Source organism: Ilyonectria robusta (assembly GCF_021365365.1).
Source record: "Ilyonectria robusta strain PMI_751 chromosome Unknown BGZ61scaffold_63, whole genome shotgun sequence".
Taxonomy (NCBI): Eukaryota; Fungi; Ascomycota; class Sordariomycetes; order Hypocreales; family Nectriaceae; genus Ilyonectria; species Ilyonectria robusta.
In genome coordinates this window covers 100,460-127,260 of record NW_025764497.1, presented here as the reverse complement: position 1 = coordinate 127,260, position 26,801 = coordinate 100,460, and the positions used below count along the sequence as shown (strand labels likewise).

General features: G+C 50.3%; 11 protein-coding genes across 11 annotated transcripts; 3 read left to right on the top strand and 8 right to left on the bottom strand.

Moving 5' to 3' along the window:
* Positions 1-968: 968 nt before the first annotated feature.
* BGZ61DRAFT_573168 (uncharacterized protein) lies at positions 969-1,573 on the bottom strand (the record flags this gene model as incomplete). Its single annotated transcript, XM_046256117.1, has 1 exon — positions 969-1,573. A coding segment is annotated over exon 1 (334 nt), but the record flags the coding sequence as incomplete, so codon positions are not given.
* Positions 1,574-1,888: 315 nt separating this feature from the next.
* Positions 1,889-2,972, bottom strand: BGZ61DRAFT_500607 (uncharacterized protein; the record flags this gene model as incomplete). The annotated part of the gene is made up of 3 exons (XM_046251579.1): positions 1,889-2,792; positions 2,827-2,830; positions 2,906-2,972. 3 exons carry the CDS (start codon positions 2,970-2,972, stop codon positions 1,889-1,891), a joined length of 975 nt encoding a protein of 324 aa, XP_046094277.1.
* Positions 2,973-3,142: 170 nt separating this feature from the next.
* Positions 3,143-6,758, bottom strand: BGZ61DRAFT_435165 (uncharacterized protein). The gene has a single exon (XM_046243983.1). It carries the CDS (start codon positions 6,645-6,647, stop codon positions 3,207-3,209), a length of 3,441 nt encoding a protein of 1,146 aa, XP_046094276.1. The 5' UTR covers positions 6,648-6,758; the 3' UTR covers positions 3,143-3,206.
* Positions 6,759-8,549: 1,791 nt separating this feature from the next.
* Positions 8,550-9,575, bottom strand: BGZ61DRAFT_373709 (uncharacterized protein; the record flags this gene model as incomplete). The annotated part of the gene is made up of 3 exons (XM_046242272.1): positions 8,550-8,730; positions 8,851-8,929; positions 9,170-9,575. Coding segments are annotated over 3 exons (666 nt in total), but the record flags the coding sequence as incomplete, so codon positions are not given.
* An 876-nt stretch (positions 9,576-10,451) lies between these two features.
* On the bottom strand, positions 10,452-10,730 carry BGZ61DRAFT_290394 (uncharacterized protein; the record flags this gene model as incomplete). Its single annotated transcript, XM_046238569.1, has 1 exon — positions 10,452-10,730. A coding segment is annotated over one exon (279 nt), but the record flags the coding sequence as incomplete, so codon positions are not given.
* Positions 10,731-12,925: 2,195 nt separating this feature from the next.
* Positions 12,926-13,287, top strand: BGZ61DRAFT_294036 (uncharacterized protein; the record flags this gene model as incomplete). The annotated part of the gene is made up of 3 exons (XM_046238608.1): positions 12,926-13,043; positions 13,096-13,106; positions 13,165-13,287. Coding segments are annotated over 3 exons (252 nt in total), but the record flags the coding sequence as incomplete, so codon positions are not given.
* Positions 13,288-13,915: 628 nt separating this feature from the next.
* BGZ61DRAFT_467849 (S-adenosyl-L-methionine-dependent methyltransferase) lies at positions 13,916-14,979 on the bottom strand. The gene has a single exon (XM_046247820.1). It carries the CDS (start codon positions 14,852-14,854, stop codon positions 13,922-13,924), a length of 933 nt encoding a protein of 310 aa, XP_046094272.1. The 5' UTR covers positions 14,855-14,979; the 3' UTR covers positions 13,916-13,921.
* Positions 14,980-15,240: 261 nt separating this feature from the next.
* On the top strand, positions 15,241-17,503 carry BGZ61DRAFT_467848 (uncharacterized protein). Its single transcript, XM_046247819.1, has 7 exons — positions 15,241-15,353; positions 15,403-15,462; positions 15,524-16,090; positions 16,144-16,287; positions 16,349-16,874; positions 16,927-17,153; positions 17,186-17,503. Exons 2-6 carry the CDS (start codon positions 15,403-15,405, stop codon positions 17,151-17,153), a joined length of 1,524 nt encoding a protein of 507 aa, XP_046094271.1. The 5' UTR covers positions 15,241-15,353; the 3' UTR covers positions 17,186-17,503.
* Positions 17,504-17,983: 480 nt separating this feature from the next.
* BGZ61DRAFT_467845 (uncharacterized protein) lies at positions 17,984-19,307 on the top strand. Its single transcript, XM_046247818.1, has 2 exons — positions 17,984-18,276; positions 18,381-19,307. Exons 1-2 carry the CDS (start codon positions 18,139-18,141, stop codon positions 19,173-19,175), a joined length of 933 nt encoding a protein of 310 aa, XP_046094270.1. The 5' UTR covers positions 17,984-18,138; the 3' UTR covers positions 19,176-19,307.
* On the bottom strand, positions 19,298-21,285 carry BGZ61DRAFT_467842 (uncharacterized protein). Its single transcript, XM_046247817.1, has one exon. The coding sequence runs from the start codon at positions 21,155-21,157 to the stop codon at positions 19,532-19,534; it is 1,626 nt and encodes a 541-aa protein (XP_046094269.1). The 5' UTR covers positions 21,158-21,285; the 3' UTR covers positions 19,298-19,531.
* Positions 21,286-22,728: 1,443 nt separating this feature from the next.
* On the bottom strand, positions 22,729-24,158 carry BGZ61DRAFT_500602 (uncharacterized protein; the record flags this gene model as incomplete). The annotated part of the gene is made up of 5 exons (XM_046251578.1): positions 22,729-22,961; positions 23,029-23,159; positions 23,216-23,313; positions 23,352-23,981; positions 24,033-24,158. 5 exons carry the CDS (start codon positions 24,156-24,158, stop codon positions 22,729-22,731), a joined length of 1,218 nt encoding a protein of 405 aa, XP_046094268.1.
* Between the last annotated feature and the right edge of the window lie 2,643 nt (positions 24,159-26,801).

Here is a 26,801-nt window from a genome sequence, read left to right as displayed (position 1 = left end):
CCGGCTCGAGCCTGCTTGCTGCTGCACGCATGGAGCTGGCTGCAGTGTGTTTTGCAGAGCTTCCAGTTAACTGTTATAAAGCTGGAGCATTTCCGGCACCGGAATACTGGGTGGGCAGGAAGCCCAGCAAAGGGGGCTACTGCTGCCGTGCCTCTGCTGCCGGCACTGCTAAGGTCCTGCTTCTTCTCGCCCTCCCTCTGGCCTTCTGGCTCTAGCTGCTGCAGCTGCAGGCGGCAGCTAGGTCCTTCGAGGTTCTATTGGCTGTAGTATTCAGCAAGGGCCCGGCGAGTGGGCTGGCTGAGGTCGGGATGCTGCTTGCGGAGGTGGCTTGGCAGGTCGGTAATAGCATAGCCGTGAGAGGTGCAGATGAGGATCTGAAGGTGGGGATAGTGGCAGAGCCAGCTCTGGCTTGCTGTAATAGCTGCTTGCTGCTGCTGCTGATCCATAGTAAGAGAGAGAGAGAGAGAGAGAGAGAGGGAGGGAGGGAGGGAGGGAGGGAGGGAGAGAGGGGGAGGGGAAGTTAAGGGAGGAAGGAAGGAAGGAAGGAAGGAAGGAAAGGCTCTTTTTCTTGCTCTCTCTTTCTCTCTTTCTTTTTCTCTTCCTTTCTCTCTCTCTCTCTCTCTCTCTCTCTCTCTCTCTCTCTCTCTCTCTCTTCTTTCTCTCTCTCTCTCTCTCTCTCTTCTTTCTCTCTCTCTCTCTCTCTTTTGTCTTAGCCCTTCTTTTCCCTCTTTCTCCCCCTTTTACCCTTAACCCTAGCCGGCTTCTGATTGGCTGCAGACCGGTCATCAAGTGCCAACGGTCATCAAGTGCCGCCCCTGAGGTCCGGTGGGGCCGCGGCCGGGGGGCGCGGGCCAATGGCCGTGCGCAGAGCGGTCATCGAGTGCCGCCGAATGGCACTGGATGACCGCGGAATAGTGGTTAGGGGCTCGTGCCGGCTGCCCGCCCAACATATGCATCATCATCCATATCTGCTCCCGGAACTGCTCGACGGCTCGGCCGTACCTGCGCAACGCTCTGCCCCGGCTCTGCCTCTCCGTCCCCGGCTGCGGCGGTGTCTGTCATGGTCAACACGGCCAACATACGCCGCGCCTCCTGCAATACGTTATGCAACATATCGGATAACGTGCCCATCCCCAATCGCACGCGTTTGTGAATAATCTGGTCGCCTCGCCAATCGATCGTCTCCTCGCCCGGGGTCGTAAATCGGATCTTCAACCCGTACGAACGTGTATCGATGATACAATTCATCGGCGTCGGCTCTGCTTCCTTGTCATCGGATATCCGCGTCATGAACCGCCGCATCTTGCCTCGGATAATGCGGAACAACCCGTCGGCCTTCTCCTTTGCCCTCCGTTTACCTACAACCTGCTGCAACTGGGCGATCTGATCCTGCCGCTCCAATGTGGACTGGTATAACACTAAATACCGGGCCACCTTGATGACGGCTGAATATACTTGGGTGTAATTCACAACCGGTATCCATCCGCCGTCCGGGTTCAACCCCCATGACGGCCAACGCACTAATGACGATACTCTCGTAATGCTGCCCGCTCTTCAATGGATGGTCGAATAATTGGATGACGGCGTCTAAACAACTCCGTTCCAACCGACACTCTGTATATCGGCCAATGGTGTCGGTCCCGGCCACAACCTGCTCAACTCCTTGGCAAAACTGGGCCCACGACCTGTCTTGTTGTATTGTCGTGCGGTACGGCGGCCGTTTCCTCCCGCGCCGGCTTCCGGGCTTGCGGCTCTCTTCGCTTGTGCTGCCACGGGCATCTTCGTCGTCACTTTCGTCCGTACTGTACTCTGTGCTGTTGTCGCTGTCGCTGTCCCCATGCGTTCCATCCAATATCTGCAATCGCTCCCAAATACACATCATCGTACGTCAATGCCCCTTGTACCGGATCCATGCGTCTGGCTCCATAATCCCTTCAAACGGCTTGTTGGGCGTGATGTGAATCTCTTTCCGCTCCATCTCGAACAACTCGGCTGTGCCGGGACTGCAACGGCTGGTGGCCACATACGCATTGTCCAATACGCATTCGAAAATCTCCCACATCGTCTGCAATACCGGCTCGTTCTCGCCAATCGGCTGCAACACTTCCTTCCGCAACCACATCTTGTCGATATTGGCCAAATGCCGGGGCCATCCGCATCGTTTCAACCATCGCTGCGCCTCCCACTTGTCGCTGATATCTTGGACCCGGGCATTGGCCTCGCTTTCGAACGCTTCTTTATCTTCTTGCTGAATGCGCTTAATAAACTCGGCTTTGCGGTTGACGTCGTTCTGGCTGTCCCCTCTGCTGCTTGATGGGATGCTCCGACCGACCTCGAACCAACTGCTGGCGACCCGATTCCGGAAAAACCGCTGACACTGCACTCCTGTTCTCCATGGCACCGCCGGGTCGGCTGCTGCGGACTCCTTGGTGCGCCGACTGCGTGTCCGATGGTTTATCCATCTATGATGAACCCGATAATGCTGTTTGATGCGTCGCAACTGACGGGCCACATACGGACACTCATCACATCCTAATCCGTCCGGCTTGGGTGGCGGCAACCATGGTATCGGGGCTGTGGTTGGGGGCGGTACTGACCATTGCTTTAACTCTTCTTGGTTACTGATGATCCCGGGGATGGCCTTGATGATGTTGTGGATGTATTTGGCCTTGTTATCTGCTGCATGCTGTGCTTTCATATGACGGACTACCTCGTTGGATACGACGGCTATTTGGTATGGTTTATATATAACAAATGGGTACTCGGGTACGTAAATAAACGGCTCTATATTGCTGGGGCCGTGGTGATAATAATTATAATAAATACTGGGCTGTAATTATATTATTATTCTATTTTACTGTCTGATATATTGCTTTTACTGGGTTGCTGGGTTACTGTTTTTAACTATGGATTATAGGCGGAATATATATATCCTCTTCGAAGAGTTTATTTATAATTTTCTGATAGTTCATTTATGATTTTCTGATAGATACTATATTCTATTCGTATATAATCTCTTCTGTATGTTGTTAATTGTGAAATTGGCTTTATGGGAATTTTCGTAGTGAAAATATCTACAAGTTCACCCCTTTAGGTCTTCTATAAGTTCACCCCTTTGGGTCTTCTACAAGTTCACCCTCTAGTCATTAATAGCGCGGTTTGAATTTATATGGGGTTTTCAACGAGGTCTACTGTCTTCTTATCTATTATTCAACTCTTTCTAGACGGCGATTCAACTTCCTCAAGATAGGGTCATAAGACTTCTTCCATTGCGGATATCTTCGTTTAAATTCTTCAATGAGCTCATGGACTCGAGTTTCCATATTGCGCACCACTTGTGCTTGCTTTTTCCGCATAACAACAAGGCCCTCCTCATCTGAAGTAGCCTCAGCTTCATCACTTCCTGATATTGAACTCAAGTCGCTGTCTGGTTGGATCGTAGTGCGGTTCTGACGCCTTTTGCGTCGGTTTTGCTGACGATGTTGGAGATGTTCATATGACTCTAACCCCTTTTTCAAAAACCAGATACAGTCGTTAACCTCATCGCATTCCTCGAATGTTTTAGCAACTTCCATTTGTCTTATCTGGCACCATTTCTTTGGAAAAAAAGGACTCTCGGGAGAGGTATCTAATTCCAGTGTAGGTATGATAGAAGGGCTTTGAGGCAGCCCAGCTGATACTTGCTCCCGAAGAGCAACCAACTGGGCATAGAGCTCATTTTCAGGCATTCGAATCAATTCCTGTTCGGGTTGTATGACATAGGGCATATAGCTCCTGGAAAACCGAGAACCTGCTAGTTGCCAGCCGTCAATAGGATGATTTTCGATGTTGGATGCTGGCAGTGGATGGGCAAGTGTTCCAGTCTGTCGGGACTTGGCGTAGTGTCTGATGAGTCCTTGATGCAAACTGGGCCACCATGTGAACTGTTTTTCCTCCTTCTCCTTACGCATGAATCCCCGGCTATGTGGATATGGGAGAATCCAATGGCTTCCAAGGAATGACCTTTTCAGCTCTTGTCGCCACCTCCGTGCGCCAGATTTACCTCGTGCGGTCCTGATGGCATGGAAGCTCTGCTGGAATAGCATACGGTATGGCTTCTCATTCCACCCCTGCCGTTCAAAATGGTCATCCTTCGATTTCCAAAGCCAAGCAAATAACACATGAACATCCTTCACTGCCAACCTGTTTCCTTGCGCAAGCTGAAGTGGCTGGTAATCTTTGAGCATGGCATTGTTGACACTATCATAGCAGAGGGGAATGTCTCCTGCCAATGCAGCCTCCATACACTCTGGCTTCAGAGCTGACTTGACGTGAAAGAAGACGTCCTTTCGAAAGGCACACAAGCAGAGCTCTCGAAGGTAATTCTCCAAGAGGTCGAGGCACATTGGTATGGCACTGAACTCGAGCATCCATTGGTAAGCCTTATCCACTCGAATGAAGTCGATCCGTACATCTCGTACTTGGTGGTACCGAGCGCGGTAAACAGTCTGCATGGATGGGTTGTTGAACATCATATAGGCCGCATGGGGTTGTCGGAAAGTGAGCGTGTTCCAGTCGATCTTGTCAAGAAACCAAGCATAGCCGTACACCTCCATTGTGCGTTTGAACCCGAGACCTTCGTATCGGCGAAGTCCGTTTGGCTGACTTGGGTCGGGTCGCTGTCGTATATCTTGCCAGCAACCGCCGACTTTCTGTATCAATCCACCCGAGTAAGAGAATTGGAGACAGCGAAGAAACATAAGCATGATTCTTGTGTGCTCCCAAGTCACAAAATGCGGGTCCTGAAAGCTGTATACCATCTCGAACCCGACACAGAACTTGTTGATATTCCACCGCAGCCATCGAAGCAGAGTATCGGTCGTGAAACTATAGTATGGGGAACTATCGTTGGTGGGTACGACAAGGCGCATGTTGTGGAGCTCTCGGGAGCGCATTCGACTATCAATCGCGTAGAATAGCTCCTTGGAAACACGATGCTCTTCTCTGATGCCAAAAGACTTTTGCATAGATCCCAACAACGCATAGTGGCATCGGAGCTTTGTGTATAGATATGCCTTGATCAATGCAGCTGGCTGATGGCTGAGACCACCTCCAACAAGTTCCCATGTCTTTCTTAACTTCTTGTCGAGGGCAAGCGTCTCAATGGCTGTGTTTGTGAATGGATACACATTCCCTGCCGCGAAAACTTCCTTGACACTGGGATAGAATTGAGAGTAGAGAAGGCCAGCAAGACGGCGTGAAGAACGCTTTCCAGTCTCAATAGTCAAGCTTCCGGTATCTTGAAGCATACTGAAGGGATAAAAGGCTTGTTTCTGGCTCGCTTCATCAGCCGACCCGTGCTGGGCCTGGAAGGCATATGACTCCAAGCAGCATCGCCTGTATATCAGCGATTCGGCTCGTTTGTCTCTTAGATCATCCATAGCCTCAGCCGCCAGTTGGCTCCAAGGTACAACTTGCGATGCCTGTCGAGGGCAAGTTTCTTTTCCGATATCAAGATAGAAGTCTGGCGTAATGTGGTTCTCGTCAATGGCTTTGACCCAATACTCCTTGAAGCGTGATACCATTTTCTCCCAGGTGACGTCTTTTGTGAGGACCTTCAGGTTCTTTGCTTGAAGGAGGATAGTCACATCCTGGAACTGTTGGAACCCTGGTTCTTGAACAGTGGCGAGGATATTGGCCCAAACTTCGGCTAGTGCCTCTGGTGGTAGAAAGTACACTAATTGTTGTTCCCGTGCTACTGGATGTACACGCTGAGCAAGTGTTTCCACTCCACGAGCGGTAGAGTTATAGCGACTGTGGTCATAGCTCGACGGATAATGCTGGACATGGGCGCTGCTGTAGCATTTGTATATTGCCGGGAAGAGAATGCCGTCCGTCCATAACTGAAAGTCTTCGTCTCGGAGCCGGCTGCACTTCTGCTCCTCTCGATACAGGTTGGGAAATAGAAAGTACAGAGATATATCCTCCAATCCAACGACACGGCCGAAGGTATAATGAGGAATCTGGTGGACAGGTCGGTGTACTTGATGTTGTATTCCAGTTGCATCGAGGTAAGTGACCGGCCTTGAACGGAGGTGAAGATCAGACTGAAGATCAGAGACAGTCATCTGGGTAGGAGACCATCGAATGCCCTGCTTGGCAACCGCGAGGCAACTTGGGAAGGCTATGATGCTATCCACATCAAAGGAAACCCCGGCATCATCTGTAACCCCATCGTCTTCTCTTAAGCAAATACGAGGTATCTCGTCTCTGGAGCCGATACCACAGAACATCTCTCTTCGGGTTGCAGCATCGAGCTTTCCAGCTAGGTCATCTTTTTGGTGTGCTATAGTCGCAGAGCCAAGAATGTCAGGACCCAGCTCAGGTGCAAATTCCAGATACATTGCGAGACTGATGTGTTCATTTGGGTCATCCGATCGTTCACAATCTGCTTCTTGGTGGCAGTCATTGCAGCATCCTCGGAATTTTGCCAGTTGCTCTGTCAACTCGTGCGCAAGGTGTCTGACCGGATCTTGCTCGTCATCCTCTGCCTCGGGTGAGGTATACGAGGTTGTGTCGAAGGTAATGGCTGGGTCTGGATCAGGGCTATTATGATTTGAAATGGATACCGACTCTCCAGCATATGTATCAATACCAACATCGGGCATAGCCTGCTCTTCAATATCTTCTAATGGTTGAGAATCGACCGTGGGTAGGAACTGTGAGATGTCCGTGTTGTCCGGTCCCGGCGCACCAGTGGGATTAGCCAGAGAATAGGAGCCGCTGAATACGTTCACCCACCCGGCACCTCCCACTGATTCTAGGGGGAAAACTGAGTTATACAAGTTGGCATGTACCGTATCGCGTTGCACGGGGGCCGCATGCTGCCGCCTCACCCGTCTCCGCTCTGCATCCACTGCGGCCTTGGCTTCAGATGTGGAATATTTTCGAGGCCTACCATGATTACACTGTACTACTAGTACGGCATTAGGAGTGGGAAAATTTGACTCTTGCTAGCAAAATTGACAGTTCTCAATTGCAGTACTTATACTCATCTACCTCCTTACCTTTCTAACACATATTGGTTGTTTGCTAACTATGGAGTCCCTACAATCTATACCTCATTCAACCCAGGTGACTTCGTAGAATCGGGAAAATCCCTCTGCACGTCGATCAGGGGCCATTTGCCGCTGGGCTCGTCTTCGGGCTCGTCTTCGGGCAACATCAGCCACCGCCTTCTCTTCTCGACTTGCGTACTTTGCGGGCCGACCTCGTTTAGAAACTGATCGATGTCTCTTTTCTGTGCCGCAATGTGGCTGTTGGTTGGCGCAGGTCATATGATGTATTTGCATAGTTGGTCGGGGCAGACCTGGGGGGGTGAGTTGTGATCCCGAAATAAGGGGGGGCACTGGTTTAGGTAGTAGTGGCCTCCGGGTAAGTCGCGGCTGTACAGCCGATGGCGGTGCGTGGCAGCTTATTGTATCCTTCCTTATCGACTGAGGCATGGATAATTTTTGTGACTCAAAAGCTTGCGCACATCCATGCGCAATCTGCTTTCGGAAACTTGTTATATACCGTTCCACCCGTTGGCACATTTGAAATTCCAGTTCGGGTTGCAGGTGGCTTGGGATTACCGGTTGTGACCTCGCCAATATGGGCGCCTCGCTCTCAACACCAGATGAATTTAAGATCGAGGAGTTGATATCGTGACTCTTCCCTGAATTTTGAATAGCAGAGTCACGAGTGCCCCGCAGGGGATTCCGCCGCAAACCGCTTGATTTATCTGATACGTTGAAAGCAAGATTCTCCTGATCGTAGCCGAGTTCCCATACTTCGTATGATAAAGTTTGGCCGATGTGTCGATCAACCCAAGACTGCCATTGATCCTGGCTCCAACCGAGGTACTGGGGGAGGGGTGCAGGGTGTCCCGGCCGCCAGCGGGTTCTCGCCCAACACCAGCTTTCCGGAGAAGCTTTCTCTATTGCGAGTCCCGTTTCACCCTGGATATCTATCGAAAACCACCGGCGCTTGCCATCTTTGGTCCTTGGAGCTAGTCCTCCCGGCGTAGGATATGGCAATACCCAGTGATATGCAAATAGGTAGCATTGAAGTCGACGTGCGAATGCTTGTGATAGCCTATTGTCAGTTGGAATATGTTGCAATGCAGCACATATCCACTGATGAAGCTTCCGAAACGGTTTGTTTTCCCAATGGCCTCGCAGCCGACCGTCATTAAAACCGAATAATGCTTGGGCAACTTCCTGAGGGCTCTTGACACTCGCATGATTGCCCGATACTGCCGTCATACCATTAACCAGGGCAGCGGAAAGACCTTTACGGCAAAAGTCGACATGATCGTCTAGGATCGTAGTGCGAACCTTCGGGCGGAGGTCACCTTGAATGGAATGAAGGACGTCAGCCCTCATTTGCTGCAGACAAATGTGACAGAGCCATGACACAATCTGATCGGTTACAACATCTTCCCTGGGATACCGCCGGAGCCACTCGAGGCCCAAATCAGCGCGGCGACTGAGGTCAAAGAAATGCCTGACATGGCCACCATATTTGAGATATCGTTGATGAAGAGCGCCATTCCCAAATAAGACTGAATCAGTGATATCTGGAAGAAACCTCAACAGAGCCCAGTTGATGCGAGGTTCAATCCAGCAGTAGCCATACTGCTCTAGTGTTTGGCTAAAGCCAAGGCCGTAACGCACTTGTGGCAAGCCCACTGGTTGGGGCAGCTCTCGTCTACTCCACCATAATGCCCCTTCTCGTGAGTAATCATGTCTTCCAACTGCGACTCGGAGACATCGGAGAAACATGTCCATTATCTTGGTTTGCTCCCATGTCGTCAATCCCGCGGAGCACTGGGCTCGGACCAGCTCAAACCCGGTTGTAAACTTGTTAATATTGTGCCAGACAAAATCAACAAAAAGAGAACTGCGAACTGCCCATAAATGAGGTGGAGGCCCCGGTAGCTTGATGGAGCGGGTTTCGGGGGTTAAAGAGCGTAGGACCGTCATGACGCTTTGAAACAAGGTCCACGAAATACGATATTCCTCGCGGACACCAAAGGATCGTTGCTTAGAATCTGTTAGACCATAGTGACAACGGCGCTTGCTGGCCAGATACGCTCGATCTGTGATGTTCTTGCCCGATGCTGGCTTGCCACAAATGCTTTGCACACCATTGCGAAGCTGAGGGTCTAATGCTAAGTGCCGTAGATCTGGATTTTGAAATGGAAACGTGCGAGCGGCGTCTATGATCTCCTTGGTAAGACTGTACATCTGACCATAGAGAATGCCTCCGCGGCGGAGTCGAGAGCTCGGAGGTGTCAGTGTAGTCATGCCGCCAGCATCTCGAAGCATTGACTCGTGGTAGAAGTTTTGGCCGGTCTTGGGAATGTTCCCATCATAGAGCTGATCGAGGTGATGACGGATGCAACAACGCCGCCAAAGGTATGTCTGAGGTTCAGGCGATGGAACGCTGTCGTGCAGTGGGCAGGTCTCTTTGCCCACATCAATGTACAACCGGTCACTGCATATGTGGGAGAAGTCTAGAACATGGTGTAGCTTACAGTCGAAGTTCTCCATGACCGCAAGCAGATCAGATGGCGCATCCGGGTATTTGAACAGAAGCTTGGTGCCCTTTGCCTCGACGAAAAGCTCTGGATCGCGAAAGTCCTGCAATCCAGGTTGCCGTACCGCTGCGAGAATACGGTCCCACAGTTGCTGCAAGCCCTGCGGTGGTAGGAAATAGGTCATCCGGAGTTGAGTCCGATAACTAGGTGTCTCAAGCAAACGATCCTCCACTTTGGGAGCGCGGCAGGTAGCTAATGCGTGACGATAACTTGCCGGCAAGTGCTGGAGTCGATCGACATCGTAAACCTGACGGACAGCGGGATAGAAGATATCATCAAACCACCGCGAGAGCTGCTCGTCAGTTAACCGATTGAAGTCGCGGGAGCATAGCAAATATGGAAAGAATAGGTGAAATGTGATGAAATCAGCGCCTTCAACCCTCGCGAAGATGAAATGCGGCACGTCTTTGAGTCGTGACGGAATCAACTGGGGCCGCTCCGGATCTGGATCCACGCGATCCAAGGTAAGGTGGACGTCTGTGGAAATATTCTGACCATACTGAGGAGCAGAATAAAACTGAATGCCGTGGACTGCTGTTGCAGGAGAAGTCACGAAACCCAAGATGCTATCAATGTCGAATGAAACGACCGGAGTAGTCTGTTGTGAATGTTCGGTGTGGAGACAGGCCTGCTTAGGCTTGCCTTCGAATTGTCGAGGTGTATGGCCAGAGAATAACTCTTGCCATTGAGTAGGGCCCAGACTCGGTGTCGCATGATGAGCTTGAGACGATAGCGCGTACGGTTTGTCGAGTGTGTGAGGCACATTACTTGAGAATAGTTGATCCAGCCCATGATGGTTATGAGCTTCCTCAGCTTCGATATGCGTTGCTAGGTCTTCTCGATGTTTCTCAGTGCCACAACCATGAATTCCGACTAGAAACTGCTGAATAAACTTCTCGGTGGTATATTCTACGTCTGACCAGGTATCGCCATCTTGAAGATCTGCTTCCTGTTCAGTATAGAACTCTGGAATTTGGGGCTCCGTCTGAGCTTCATGATCTGTAGCACAGTGAAAGTGAAGGCCGACGGGTTCTTCATCGCCACAGGGATCCTGCTCAATGCTATTCCCATCAGAATCCGCACCTCCCTGCCTGGAGGTAATGGATATATCATCAGCAGGAATAAATTCCTGTTCAAACTCCTCAGAATCGACTGGCGGACTATTAGATCCCGCCTGCCCAGGCTCTGTCCCTGGCTCAACTGCTTGACATGATGGTTCGGTCCGAGGGTCAGTGGTATCGATGCCTTGTTTTGCTTTTCGACGCAGCCGGTAGTCCCGGGCTCGTTTCGCATCTAGACGACGCCGACGTCGCACAGCGGGGTCTTGTTCTTGAGTACTAACAAATTTGAATCGCACTGTTGCTTCCCCGACGAGTGACATGTTCGGACTTTTACCAAAGTAATTGATATTGTGGAGTTTAAAAAGGGAGATAGCTCAATAGCAGACAGAAGACCTTAAGGATTATAATAGGGGCTCATAGGAGTTCAATCGTAGGTTTCTTAAGGACACCTCTCTCCCTTCTGTGTTTATATGGATGCGGTTTTATATAAATTAAAGGAGGTATACTTAGGTAATTCATATGGATATCGGCTAATGTTGGACAATAGGTTCCGCGGGGATCGGTGAGGACGCTAGTCAATTGATGAGAATTTCTAAAGAGTAAAAGAGATCAAGCAGTCGTGTGTTCGGGCATATTTATTGAAGTCTATGTCGTTAGAAACAGAGTCCCTAATGCAATAAGTCGAACGCGAAGCTGGATGCATGACCCCAAAGTACCGGCGGCGTTTCATATCCAGACGCACGAACCGGGTGGCGGGGTACTTAGCTTTTCGGTGCTAACCAAATTAAGGAATCGTCACGCTCTCTCAAAACCGTACTAATCCAAAAGAGGAAAACGTCACGGTCGAGCGACGACGGCATTGTCTCTTGAGGTTCAACAAGCAGCCACAACAGGAATATAGATCTAATCAGGAAAAAAAAATACATTTCCATGTTTTCTAGCGACTAGGCTTCTAGAAAGAGCTATACAAGATAAGGAATCTTGGTTGTGGTGTTGAAAACCTAAGTGCTGATTCCCCCCTGGAATATCAGGATATATATCAGGATATATATCAGATACCAAGCGTGAAGTTTAATTCATCTAATTCCCTTGCAAAGGACGTGCATTCTTGTCCACTGCCGATAATTGGACCACTTGTGGCCCCTGCATTGCGATCCCGAACTACGACCAGTGCCGTCTTATCTGGACTTGATGACCTGATGCAGAATTGGGCCCGTGTTCGGTTACTTTGTCTCTCCAGATCTACCGGTAGCATGGTTTTCATATGCCTTCTGACCCCTGTCCTTCACAATAGCACTACTGTTTCCTCCTATGTGCATTTACCGCTCTTTGGAGCCTCCCTGCAGTGTGGCAAGCTTATGTTTGAGGCTTATGCTTGTTCAAGTCCTTGAAAAGTTTAAGTTTCGTCCCGTCCTCGACAGTACTGTGAGGAGATGTGGCTTGAGTGCACGTTGCGATGAGGCTTTGTTCTTGCTTGTATTTTGAAATCATTACCGACTATTGTAGCCGTGGTTACCTTCTATGGCTGTTTGTGCGTATAGTATGTAATTTAATAGCTGGGTTCTCAAGAGAGAAAAAAGTTCGTATGCACTCTTCTCCATATTTCAATGTGGCCGGGCGTATTTGGGGCTTAGTTGACAGCCGAGGCCAACAAATGAAACACGACAAAGCCCCAATGGGAAGCAAGGTCTAGCCCAGCCCTGTAGGGCACGTTGCCAATGCTTCGATGCAATAGGCAGAAATCCCATCAACAGGGTATATATGGTACGAACGGACAATCTTGTTAAAGTTCAGAACAAACTTCACGATTGTTGGTGTCTAATGTGAATGGGAGAGGTAAATGGCTTCATTCTCGCGCAACTCGGTCTCCGAGAGATCCCGAATTACCAAGCAGCTCCCACAGGACCAGAGAAATTGTATTTGCACAGTAGAATCTTGCCTCGGAGTTAGTGTGATGGGCATCGTAGGTTTGCTACCCTCAGGAGGTACAGTTCACGGCTTGTGGCTCAGGTATAAAGAGATGAGGTTCCCGCCGACATTTTCAAATTTGAACAACAGCAAGCACTCAATCACACAATCACACAATACTCCAGCACTTCTCTACTCATCCCATCACCAAGATCTTCTGATCACCACTCCAAACCGCAACAATGAAGTTCACCACCATTGCTCTCACTCTCCTCACTCTCGGCAGCACGTGAGTAGAATACTCGTTGGTGATAATTACAACCTGACATCTATTAGTGCGACTGCCAAAATTCACCACAACTGTGGTTGCAACGTTCGCGGCCAGTACCACGTCGAGCTGAGCAGAGCTGCCTGCGCTCTCTGGGGTGCCACTCATCCCCATACCTGGTTCGGTAAGGAAATCCGTCATCCCATCATCCGATTCATGACTAACACTTTCAATAGATGGCTATTCTGTGAGTTGAACATTTTCCACCAATGAAATCCCCTTCTTACTAACCTCATTCTTCGCAGTGCATTGACAAGGGCGTCGGCCGTGGCATTGATGGCCAGCCGTTTGAGAACACCTGCCAGGAGGCCTGGGATGTCAACTTCGGTGGAAACCGAAACGATGTCCGCGGCAACTGCTGGCACTAAATGCCGGGTGGAATACATCTCATCTGGCCGGCCAATTTCATTTTGCTCATCTCTTGTTTCGGTCCTCATTCGAGGATGTAGTCTTTTTCTTTCTTTTGGCTTCTGCCTGTTTAGTATCTAAATCTGCCTCACTGGTTTATGCTAGCTGATTACGCGCTTCGAATGTCGAGATTTAGTTGTGTTTTAGTTTTTATATTTAAGACTGTTGTCGAATTTTCTGCCTCAGGAGTGAGTGACTGTGACCCTAGACTAAGACAAACAGCTAGTAAGACGAATTGGTATAATATTGACAACTCCGTGGCACCAATCTGATTTCTCGCCGAGACATTCATCTCGTTCAATTTTACCGAAACTGGCAATGCTTTTAACTCAAAGGCGGCGTATGTGTTGTTATAAACCATCTCCTGGCTGCATCTCCTTAAAGTTGCACACGCCCAGCATCCCTCCAACCCAAGCATATAACTCCCTCACTTCTATATTGGGAACCACCATGCATTTCATTCATGCACCTTGCTACAAGGGAAATTGCGCATGCCCGGTGTGGCTTCGGGCAGAGACTTTGAGACTGGTTGTATTTAACAGATGTCAAGTATCATTTTAGCTGTGTTAGTAGTGCAGATGGGTTCCAAAAATACTACAGCTTCTTTTTCACAACCAACACGGCTCCCGACACTGCGCCCTTGACCATCTCCTTTCCCTTCTCCACGCCGGCTTCATGCAACAGCTGTTCAATCTCGTTTCGAAGGATTTTCACCACATCCTTGTCAGTCCCGACAAGGTCAGGGTGAGCCTGGTGCCATCGCACCTGGGGACTTCCGCTCGCCATCAACTTCTCAAACGTGTCCAGATCCGCCACGGACTCACCCACATGGAAGTCCTCGCCGCTGTCCCACTCCTTGCGGACGAAAGCGCTCTCATCAAATGCCTCCACCGGCTCCGGTAAGGTCCAAGGGAGTAGGATGCCACGGTAGCGATTCCGGGGGAGCAAGTTACCAGCCACGTAGTAGGGCATCAGATTACCCTCTTGGTGCTTTTCAATAGCAGCTTGGATGGCGGCAGAGTTGGGCATGGAAGGATGCGCGCGAATCTCGCCAGAGGTCCACAGCACGACGGTTCCGCCGGGCTTGAGAACACGAGCTGCCGCGGGCCAGAAACCCGCCATGTCAAACCAATGGGCTGCGTTGGAAGAAGTGATGAGGTCGACGCTGGAATCCTCAACGCCTCCGAGTTCTTCGGCAGTAGCACGCTCGTAGCGGATTGGTTCAGAAGTTAATGTGACGCCGCCGAGGGACCGAGCAGTAGCAATCATGCCTTCGGAAGGGTCGAGTCCAATGACAGAAGTAAAGTGCGGACCGAGAGCGCGAGCGGCGAGGCCGGGTCCACAGCCAACATCGACCAGCCTGTCAAGTTGACCGCCCGTAGAGGTATGCTGTTCCAGGACGAACTTATAGAGGTTTGGGTGGTAGTCGCGACGGACTTCAGAATAGGCGCTTCCTTGTGCGCTGTTGTAGGAGCTGAATGTCTTTTCTGTCGTGGACAGCGTTGGTGTAGGTGTAGGGTGGGACATGGTGAAGTAGGTGGCGTGTTGGGGCAGAGGAAGTTGACAGTTGTTTCGTTGCTGTCTTTTGTATTTGAACTGGAATAAAGAACTGTAATTTCAAGAGAGAGAGCAAGTGGTTATCTCGTCAATTTAAAGAAATCAAAAGATGATGAGGTTATGACTTATGTTGCTCTCTCTTAACTTCAGCTTACGCTCCGTTTTCTCCGATTGAGTAAACCAACCAATAGCAGCTTCGCATGGCCAGATCACGCTATGCCCGTTACAGGGGAAGAGTGCGAATCCCGGCCGGACTTTGGTGTCCACTCCGGATCCCGGATTATCGGCGTGCGGGGGCTGCGTCAGACTGGCGTTGTTCGCAATATTATTGGCGGTGAACCGACCAAAGGATCGAAGCTTGCCGTGATTCCGGTGTGGAAGATATCTGTCTTCTCCGCTCAAGGCCATAGATCGGAAGCGGACTTTCCTCACTTTCCACCTTGACAACCCAACTAAAGCTTGAGTAATCCCTCGACAGGAGCAGACCGGATGCTCAACTCCGGCCCATCGGCATTTTCATGGGGTATTATGGCGTGGTCAGCAAAGGCTGTGAACGCTGTCGCCGGCGGCAGGTCAAGGCATGTTGCAATAACTTTCATCTTATAAGGCACTAATCCACTGACTACCTGGTGTTGGCAGTGCGACCAGCGGAAACCCGCATGCTTGAAATGCCAGAAATCAAAAATTCGATGCCCAGGCTGCCGGGACCTAGATCAAGTCTTGTTTCGGAACGAGTCTGAACGAATTATCCGGAAAGCTCGCCAATTGGACCAGCCACAACCGGCATTGGCCCAAGAGGTCATTGCTACTTCCAGCTATCCGCCAAAGAGTGGACTGGCCACTGGTTGCGAGCCCCCTCCAACTTCTCTCCCACTCGGAATATCATACCCCCCTTCCCAGCCCGTTAATAACCTGGGTGGCAGTTTCTTCTTTACTAAATACACCTTTAACGAAGTCCCCTTCTGTGGAGATTACCATGACTGGCTCACTCAATCGTATTTCAACGATGGGTCTGTCCTCCAAGCAGCCATCGAGGCGGTTGGCATGGCTGGAATATCCAACGTGTCCCATGCCCCCCATGTCGCTTCAAAAGCTAAAGAGCAGTACTGTAAGGCTGTGACCACCGTAAACCTGGCCTTGGGTGATCCGATCCAAGCGGCTGCGGATTCGACGCTGATGGCAGTTATTCTGCTGGGGCTATTTGAGGTATCCCGAACCACTTGTTGCCATTAATGACGATTTTTCTTACATTCATACAGACTGTCAATTTTGAGACTTCAGATCGCTATGATTACTGGGCCGCCCATGTCAAAGGAGCCACGGCCTTGCTCGCGCTACGCGGTCAGGAGCAGTTTACCCGGAAGCGTGGAGGCCTGCTCTACATCCTGATCCGCTCTCAAATAGTGAGTCTTGTTATGAAATTCCCCCTTGCTCACCAAAGCCCACGGCTTAAATGCGATATAGATTTCGGCCTGCACACAGCAGCACATGCCCGTCCCTCAGGCCCTAGTACAAGCAACCCGGGATTTCCAAACCAGCATCATTCGACAACAATGGCAGCGCAGCAATGTCGCAAGTAGCGGCTCCGTCTGTCAAATATCTTTCCGAATAGTAAACCTTGGAGCAGTCTTTGCGAACGGCGAGATCACCGATCTAGACGTCATACGCGACATGGCATTGGAAATCGATCGTGACCTTGAAGCCTGGCGCGAGGGTGCGCCCTCAGGTTGGGCGTATTCTAGAATCGATGCCTCCGAAGCTACTCCCGGTACCTTCTTTGACACACATATCCATGTGTATCCTAGTCTCTGGATTGCAGAGGCTTGGAATAACTGGAGAGCCCTCCGGATAGTGGTGAACAAAATCATCCATCAATGTGAGGCCTGTTCAGATGCGCCCCGCGATGATCGACAGTCCGCTCCCCTCTCCATTATCCAGGAGTTATCTACCGACATGTGTATTTCTATTTCTAGTTTTATGGGCACTCCACGTGAGTTCTTCGGCTCCTCGATTGTACCCAGGCGGCTAATCATGCTTCATAGGCGTCCTCTCCCTTATCCGACCACTTTTTGTTGTGGCTCTGGAGGAGTTAAATACACACAGCATTCGTGGCTTTGCCGTGGAGCAATTGCGAAGTATTGGCGAGTCGGTAGGAATTCGTCAGGCTGGTCTGCTGGCTACAACCATTTCGAAAACCCTTGACGAATCTCCAAGAAGTTGTGTCCCTCTGCCCAATCTGTTTACGATTCCGTTGATACCTTTCTTTTAACTATAGAGAGAAACATGCTACATTCATCTGTGCATTTCAGGAAGGGGTAAATATACGTGCTATGCTATTATCCGTGGAGAATACCGGGAAGAACTTCAGCGCAGCATATTTGTCGTATTGAAAACTGGAATGTGCCGTGTCACATTCTGAGATCATCGCAAGACGCCTGGAACAGCTTCCAGACCGGGTGTTAGGAACCCGGTCTGGACAACGGCCTCAGACCTCCGGACCTCTGGCCCAGAGGCTGCCGAAGGCCGCCCTCATCTTCATCTATATGACCGATAGGAAATCAAGAGCTTTCATCATTATCATCATCATCCTATCCACTCAGTGTGACATGCCGACTACTCACATATGGCTTTTTACCTAGGCGGGAGTGTGTACATTTTGTTGGTGGCAAATCACTCACACCAACACTACCGGCAGAGATACAATCCAACGCGTCGGATGGCGGAAGGGACACCGAGATAGTCCTTGCATAGAATTAATCTGCCAATTCAGCATTCCACATGCATCCCTTCTCGTTCCGCGTACTTTTGCGGGCTGCCAAATGTCTCTGGCTGAAGCAGAAATCGCGTGAGGTCACACGCAACAAGCTCATTGCAATATCCACGTCCTACGCCGTACGTACGCCATGCTAAGACATGTCATCTTATTTTCATGCCACCAGATCCACATCTCCAGGAATATTGAAGCCCCACATACCAACTATTGGGCAATCGACCCAACCATTGCGCAGTAGTTCGAGCTATGGATCAATAGTGGAAGATCGTTTTCAGTGGCGCTCGCCCTTGTGGCACTAGCTGCGCAGCTACCTACGGGATGCCCAGGCACATCGTATTTAGCTCAGGGGTTCCGAGACTGAGTCAAGAAGAGATGTATATCCGCTGGGGTTCTTCTGTCCTCGACCTTTTGCAGATTTAGCTTGTCCAAGGCAGCATCGATCACGATTGAAGTGAGTGGGGATTGGAACCACTTCGCAATTATGTCTATTACTCCTCCACTGGAGCTGGATGCCCCGGCCACGACTCAAAGGCAAATCTTGGTCACTGGCGGCGCTGGGTTCATCGGCTCGCATCTGGTTGATCATCTTTTGGCGGAAGGCGGCTGGCGGGTTGCCGTCGTCGACAACTTTGACGACTTTTATGACCCAACATCAAACGCTCAAACCTCGCCGCGCACCACTTCAACCCAAACTTCACATTATACGAAATTGACATACGCGAGCGCGACGCTCTGCACGATGTCTTTGCCGAGAACGACTTCACCGCAATTGTGCATCTAGCTTCGCGGGCAGGTGTACGGCCGTCATTGGAGAAGCCGGCTGAGTACGTCGAAACCAACCTGGGCGGCACGTTGAACATGCTCGAATGCGCAAAGGAATTCGGCGTGAAGCAATTCGTATTCGGGTCTTCGTCGAGCGTCTACGGCTTGAATACCAAGGTCCCCTTCTCGGAAGGCGATGACACCCAGAAGCCCATTTCGCCTTATGCGGTATCCAAGACGGCATCCGAACTGATGTGCCACACGTATTCTCATCTCTACGACATCCGATGCGTGTGTCTTCGTTTCTTCACCGTCTATGGCGCACGACAGCGTCCAGACCTGGCGATTCACAAATTCGCAAAGCTGATTCACAGCGGGAAGCCGATTCCTGTATTCGGCGACGGCACAACGCGCCGCGATTACACCTACGTGGACGACATCATCCAAGGAGTCCGCGCGGCGGTGGACTTTAGGGGATCTGACTATGAGACCTTCAACCTGGGCGAGTCGCAGACGATAGAGCTTCGAGAGTTGATTGAGCTGCTCGAGGAAAGCCTCGGCCAGAAAGCGCTGATCGATCGTCGTGAGTACAACCCGGCGACGTGCCAATTACGTTTGCGGACATTTCAAAAGCGAGGAAGTCGTTGGGATACCACCCGAAGACCAAGATCGACCATGGGATTCCAAAGTTTGTCCAATGGTTCCTCCATCAAAACCAGCTTGTCAAGAACTAGAAGAAAGGAGATAGACTTATGAATTGGTTACTAAGCTCGAGTTAAACATAATTTATATTTAATAAATGGCACTTGAATGGACTGGGTATATGGTCTGTATTGTTGATACTATTGTTGGTGTTTTTGTTTTTTTTACGGTTGAGCTTCTAGTCCCCCCTCTGGGTATGTGTGTACTAGGGCACCCTAACCTCTTGATAAATGGCACATCTTGCCATGATTCTGACAGGCACAAGGGATCTGGCAGAGTTGAATGTTGAGTTGCCAAGGGCTACTCAAAGTGGTAACTCATATAAGACACGACTGGAGATAGACTACCATCGAATGGGCATGAAATAAAATTGTGTTCATTACCAATTCGAATTATACATGTTCTACAGTCTAAATTGGTCCCTTGCCGTCCCGAAAAACCTCGTCCCACCAGTGCGGCCCCACGTCCGGTTGTTCGTCCGGATATCGACACATAGTGTTAAAGTCGCCCTCAATCATAGATTCCACAACCGAGTCGAAGAACACCCGCGGCTTTCTTCGCACGCTGTCCAACGGTGGCGCCCAGTATGTGATCTCGCCATCCTCAGTTTGCACAGTTGCCAACGGAGTCGGTTCCCTTGGCGTCAGGGTGCGAGCAACAAGCTCTCGCAGGTGCGGAAAGAACCACGTTTGATCCCACCACAAAACACGTCGTTCTTTCAGATTGTTCTCGTGAGCGTTGTGATGCACCATCACGGGAACGGATTCGGTAAAAAAGTCGGCGTAGAGGGGCATCTCGCCCCAGTCCGGATTCTCCGTCACGTTCGCCAGCGGGTTTTGGGTGGCCTTGATATCATCCGGAACACCCTTGAGCCGGACAGGAGAGATCTGAAGTTCTGCCGAGTGTTCCTCGATACCGATTTGGTTGTTCAGTTTAATAAACACTCCGTCCTGGTGGGCCTTTACGGTAGGGATGGACAGCTCCTGATGATAGTCAAGCCCGATATGGTACTCGTAAGTCTGCTCCATCATCGCCATGGCCTCATCATCGGCTGAATTTTGCTTCCTCAGCCACTGCCGCCACAGCTCCTGCTCACCCAGCATCTCTCCCACGAGGCCCTGCTCGCTTTGGACCTTCATGCCCGTGCCGATGTAGGCGTCCAGTATGGCTTGGGCACGGCGAAACATGCGTCGCATGTCACCTGCCGGGCCCATGTAGCTACCTCCGTTGATAAACCGGGGTCGATTGGTGTGGTGGCGGGTTTCGTTCTTGTCAGTCTCTGGGCCGTACAGGTCCGCTCTGAGCGGACTCTCTGGGAGAAGGTGGCAGCGTATGTTTTGGCCGGATATGATGGATGGGTAGCACTTTTTCTGACATGCTGTGACGATGGTTTGCCGCATCGGCATAGGTGAGTCGCCGTGCCACTGCTCGCGTAGCCGGGCATTGGCTCTCGCATTGCTCCTGTGAAAACGTGCGAGGAGAATATCGGGGGGCAATTGAAACCAGACATCAGAGCCATCCGAGATGAGAACGAGGTCATCCTCGTCGAGCTTTTCGTCAGGGTGGGCATCAGGGTGCAAGGCGGCATCAAGATATCGCACAATCCCCACCGTCTTAATGAGGCTATGACCACGCTCCCATTTCGATACAGAGCGGTAATCCAGGCCCCAGTTGATGATGATGGGGCGTGGGTAGCCAAGAGCAATAGCGGTCAGGATGAACTTGCAGATTTCCGGGCTTGGGTCGGTGGCGGGCACAATTACGACGAGACGGCGGTTTTTGTTCTCTGGCGGAGCTTGCACGTCTGAGGGTGGCTGCGTCGGCGGCTCAGACAGCGTCGTCTGAGCTGGGTGAATCGGGACGGACTGGCCATCCGGGGCGTCTGTGGAACTCTCAGAGAAGTTGTTGGAGTATTCCCTGGCGTTGAAGAAAAAAAAGAAGAAAATGAACGATAGCGCAATGAGGCCGAGCCACCTCTGCGGGTGTGTGGACGGTCCAATGGAGTTCAGTCCCTCGCGAATGGACATTTTTCTCATTTTGGAGTCTGCTAGTTCAAACTCGGTCGGCGACGAACTTGTGTCTCCAAGGGGCTTGTATCCTTTATGTGCGTGTTGAACCAGTAAAGCATGATGGGGGAGAGGTACACCAAATGTCACCAAAATTCAGTGGCAGCAAAAGTCTTATGATTCTGGGACTACCGAGAGCTAAGCTAGTTTAAAGCCACAGGTTTCTTTGCATCAATCAGCATCCAACATCATGTGGGTGAAGGTACGTAGCCCACAAGGATTGCAAGTGCTAGCTCGTGTACAATCTCGCGGGTCGAGGTTCTTGACGATCGTACGATAACTTCATTGGTCAGTCTTGGTAGATCAATACTCCATATTTTCTTTTTAAGTCAAGGTACCTTGGTCAGGGGCACATCAGCACTACTTCTTGCGTATTTCTACAACACTGGGGCAGATTGCAAGCCAGTGTCTGTTTCTGTCTCCCTTGTGCGTCTTGCCTACTTAAGTTAGTGCCTACGGCTAGTACGTATGGCTGCGACATTTGAAGGGATAATGCATATATTAAGAAGAGAGTCTCTGTTAATCTTGTTTTAAACAAAAATGCTAAACCACCAGCCAAAAGACGCCACGTCTCAGGGAGGGGCTGGCCATAACTCACGGGGAACTAACGAGGCTTAAAGGGTGTTCCCATCCGTAATATCTGAGTGCTTTGATTAAGATTTTGGGACTCACCACGAATAGCACACACTCCCTGACAGGAGGTTCAGAATACCGGGTTTACTTAGGCACATAGAATTCCCGCATCTGCTAGCAGGAACTGTTCCCCTAGGTGTGGTGTTAGGGGAGTTCTCCTACTGGCCTGTATCATCGCAACCGGCCTTGTCCCGTGACAGGAGTCACAGAATCTGGCGCGAAGAAAATACCATTGGACCTTCCAGCTAAACAAATGTAGACGCAGGGAGCACTTGCGATCCAAGCCTATGACGCTATGCCGTAGCCTTGGGTTACTGTCGCAGACTTTGCTCGGTGGCCAAGGCACACATATCGTGCGACGTACACATTTTACGCCCAAATTCTTATTAAGTGTCAGGTGCTGGAATGCAATTACGGGTGGAGAATGCAAACGCTGGATCTGGGCTTCCCTGAACGCCAGATTCGGCAGGGTCAGTAATCTGTATTCCATTTTCGCAGCAGGATAGCTGCGGCTACGTCCAGGATAGCCTTGAAGGCACCTGTGAACGGCCTCTAGTAGCTGGATTCCAGCTATCTAGTCCAGGATGCTATTTACATCAAAGATGAAGAAGAAAGAAAGAAGTTCCCAAATGCCCCTGAGCTGTGGAACGATTTCCCGTCCCTGGCGCGCACGAGCCTCGTACGTCTTGCGGCACAGCCGCAAGGATATGGGCCCTGGCCCGTGACAGCACCCGCCAAGATAACCGATGGATAGGTAAAAATAGCTAGGATCGGCCTCCAGATAACAAAGGAGGTCAGAGATCAATAGAGTCACCACCCCACTACTATCTTCTAGCTACCTTGCAGCGTGTTTGCCCTCGTCACTCCCTATTGTGTATTCAGTCCCTGACACTAAGCCTGTCAAACATCTACCGAATTTTCTTATCTTCTTCAAATTCATCTCTAACCATCGCTGCGACCTCACTGTCTGCGATAATCCTCCAACCAGCAATCGCCATGCCCTTTGCGGCTTCGACACAAAGCCTGTGCGATTCCTCGGTGCCAGCTATGGCAGTGAATCCAGCGGTATGATTGATGCAGCCTTTCTCGGCTTGAACGCCGACGTAAGCTTGAATACCGGGACATTCATATGTTACATTACCTATCGGTATATCATGAGTGATTGATTCTTTCGGAGAATAATCTCTACGTATAGATCGGAAGCTCACCTTGATCAGTTGACCCTGGCACACCAGGCGAGTTGAAATCACACTTCACCTCAGAGCCCACTTTGGTCATTGCGTCTGCATATAAGCTGCAAATGGCCTTGTTTGACCGTAGGTCTGCGTACGTGTTTACCCTGTGACATGTCAGTTGTCTGGGCTTATTGAGGAGTACTTCCCGACAGTGGCATACATAGTGAACTCCATCTCGCAACCAGATTGTAGAGCTGCACCCTCAAAGCACCTTTTAACCCTGGCTAGAAGTTCATCTGCGCCCTTCAGGGTTGGCACCTGATATAGCAGTCAAGCGACGCAGCTCCGGGGATCACATTTGGACGGAGGCCACCCTCAGAGATGATGCAGTGAATCCTGTTACTTGGATGGACCTGTTGCCGCAGTACACTGATGCCGTTGTAGGCCAGAACAGCGGCATCTAGTGCGTTGACGCCTTCCCATGGTGCAACGGCAGCATGCGCTGTATGGCCCTTGAACTGGATGTTGAATTTGTGATTTGCCAACGTCGGCATATAGGCATCTCCAGTAAAGCCTTTGCATTCGCTCACAGGCCCGGGGTGGACCATCATACAGGCATCAACGTCTTGGTAGGCGCCAGCCTCTATAATGGGGATCTTCCCACCCATACCCTCCTCGGCCGGCGTTCCAACGAGGCGCACACGTCCAGGGATACTGTGCTCTTTCAGGACCTCAGCGACACCAAGAAACGCCCCAATGGACATCATGGCGATGAGGTTGTGTCCACACGCATGGCCAATGCCAGGTAGAGCATCATACTCAGCGTTGTAAGCTACAACACGACCTCCCTGTCCGTATTCCGCCATAAATGCGGTTTGGAGACCAAACGCGTGCCTAGTGACGTTGAATCCCAATGACTCAAGCATAGAGGTGATGTTGTCATGAGCCTTGTGCTCTTCATAACCAAGTTCTGGGTTTTGGTGGATCTAGGTGATGTGTCAGGATGCTTCAGTTCGACACTGGGTCTGGACGCTGACCTTCTGGTTAATGTCCCACAGCAGCGAATTTTTCCCGTCAATGGCTTGTCGAATTCTTTCTATGATCAAATATTGATCAGAATGGGTTTCTTGGCCATCTCGGACCTGTCTCAAAATTTGCGTCATTTGATAGCTCGACGATGAAGTGTATTTTTTGTCGGTACCACGGCGTCGTAGCGTTGTCACTCAATCATGCAGATCGACTCAACATTCAGATACGGACGCTGGATGTCTTGTAATTAAGGAGAACAAATTTGCGATCCAGAGAATCTTCTAGAGATGAAGCCATATTGTCGCGACAGTTTTACTCAGCATCGGCTGGACCGATTCGGTGGCACCGAACCGGCCGCACCGAACGAACCGGAGGTGAGGAATCGGGCACGTCATGATTTCATGCCGTTTTTATCTTCGTAACTAGCCCGAGCTCAAGATATCAGCTGATTTCTCAATGCTGCTGTTACTCGGTACATGTCCAATCAAATATGGAATTCCACTTGTTGTGTTCTTCTACGTAGTACGTACTTGATTGAATCCCTGATTACTGGTAGGGCCCAACCGAGAAGACTACAGAAAACGAAGCATGACAGAGTCGCATATATGTATAGGTGAAAGAGAAACGTGATAATGACGATATATCCAATGTATAAAGATGTATCATGATCGCCCGCCGTGGTAGCTTGATGAATATAATACAAAGTATTCTTGTTCTAAGGGATCTGGATTAGGGTGGAAATTACCCAGACCATGCGTACCCAAAGGATAAGCTTCCTACCTAAAGATAAGAAAATTACCCTATACGAAATATAGAATTACCTACAGGTACTTAAATATATAAAAGAAATTTATTTTATCTACTTTAACGATATATTTATTATAACGCAGAATTCAAAATATAATGTTAACTTTTTAAAATAAATAATATATTTCAGGATAGTTATTCATTATTAATTTTTCTCTCTTTATTCTGTCACTCAGTATTACCCATTTCAATTTAACACTAAAAACATTTACCTATGGGTACCCTAATCTGGATATGTATACCTGGTCTTTGCCACCTCAACTCTGAATTTGCTCTCATGAGTTAATTTCCATATCACACCTTGGCGCTCTTTGGTTGGCAGCTTCCTAGTCCTTCCGAGTGCGTCGCATTCTTCTTCAAGCTGTTGCAGAATTTTGAGTTTGCCCGGATTTTCTCCCCCTTCCAAATGAAGATGAAAGGGACCACGGACATCAGTGCACTGAGGCCAGCCAAAAGGCTACATGCTCCAGCAATACCCAAATTCGAAAACATGGGGGTAACGGCGAGTGGGAGAACCGTAGCTAGTAACAGGGATGGACATCTTACGAATCTATCGAATCGAACGCCAAGCCTTGGCGTTCGAATCGAACGTGCCACAATTCTTGTCCTGTAGATTCGACTCGAATCGAACACATCTCCCGCAGATTCGTATCGAATCGAACGCGCCACAATTCTTGTGCCGTAGATTCGACTCGAATCGAACATGTCTTCCGTAGATTCGATATCTATCGAATGCCAAGATTCGATCGAATTCGATTCGAACTCGATCGAACGTAGAACTAATCCCGGCGGAGACCGAAACACCAATAGGACCTAGAACCAAATGGACCGTCGTCATCATCACCAGGCCGTCATGCCGTCATACCCCGACAGAAGAGTGGTGAGAGGTGCAGAGCGGGTTTAGAAGGTATCACGGCTTCAGATAAGACATCGCAGAACATCGTCAATTGTGCAAAGGCAGGTACTAGGCAGATTAAATGTCACTCGTCCCCCTCAGCGACGCAAGTGCGTCAACCCATTGATCATCACTGAGGCTAACCAGCGGCAGTGAAGGCGTGTAGATCCCAGCTTTACTCCATGATCGAATGCACTGAGCCATCGCCACTATCTCCCTCCTCAGCCGACTTCTCAACGGTGCCGTCATACGTCCTGCACTGCTAAATGTCCTCTCGCTCTCCGCAGACGACGATGGGATGGTGAGCATATCAACCGCCATCAGAGACAGTCGCGGGTACCGATTCCTGTTGATTTTCCACCAGTCAATCGGCCTGCTTCTGTAGTGGTGACTGTTGACAACATCCTCAGCACAGTACCGAGCATATTCGTCATCAGCAGTCGCTCCTGCTGTCGTGTGTTTCGTCTTTCGGGTGCTCTTGCGGGCACTGGACACTGCCAAGGACGAACCCTGGGCGCATGGCGACCCAGCTACACTCCTGGCAAGTCTCCGCTCAATGTAATCCATTGAGGCCTCGTCAGATGTAGCGAAGACTTCGTAGTCAACTTCGCGTTCCCTGTAACTCTCCCAGATCTCCAAGAGCTGGGATTCGTACTCTAATCGCCAACCCTTGGCCTTACGAGAAGGCACTCGAGACCACAGTTGATCGAGAAGGCGCCACTTCTTCGCCGGGTTGAAGACAACAGCGCCGACATAAGCTGCGCTAGTCAGACAGTTGTAGTACTTGTGCAGCTTCTTCCATCCGAGCTTGATAAAGACCTTGAGCAATCTACGGGTTCTGCTATCGAGCCCGTCGTAGATGGCGACTTCGACGTCCTTCTTCTCCTTGCTCACTGGATCCTCAACTTCTTCAAAGATTGTGCCTTCGATAGCTCCTTCGAGGTGGTCAAGTAGGATCTCGAAGACAGGGAAGTATTCATCGAAACTACCGCAAGTCGACCTCGCGTCGGGAATACCGTCGCCCTGAAGTTGCTTGGTGGCGATTTCAAAAGGCTTCAGAAGCTTGACAAGCACC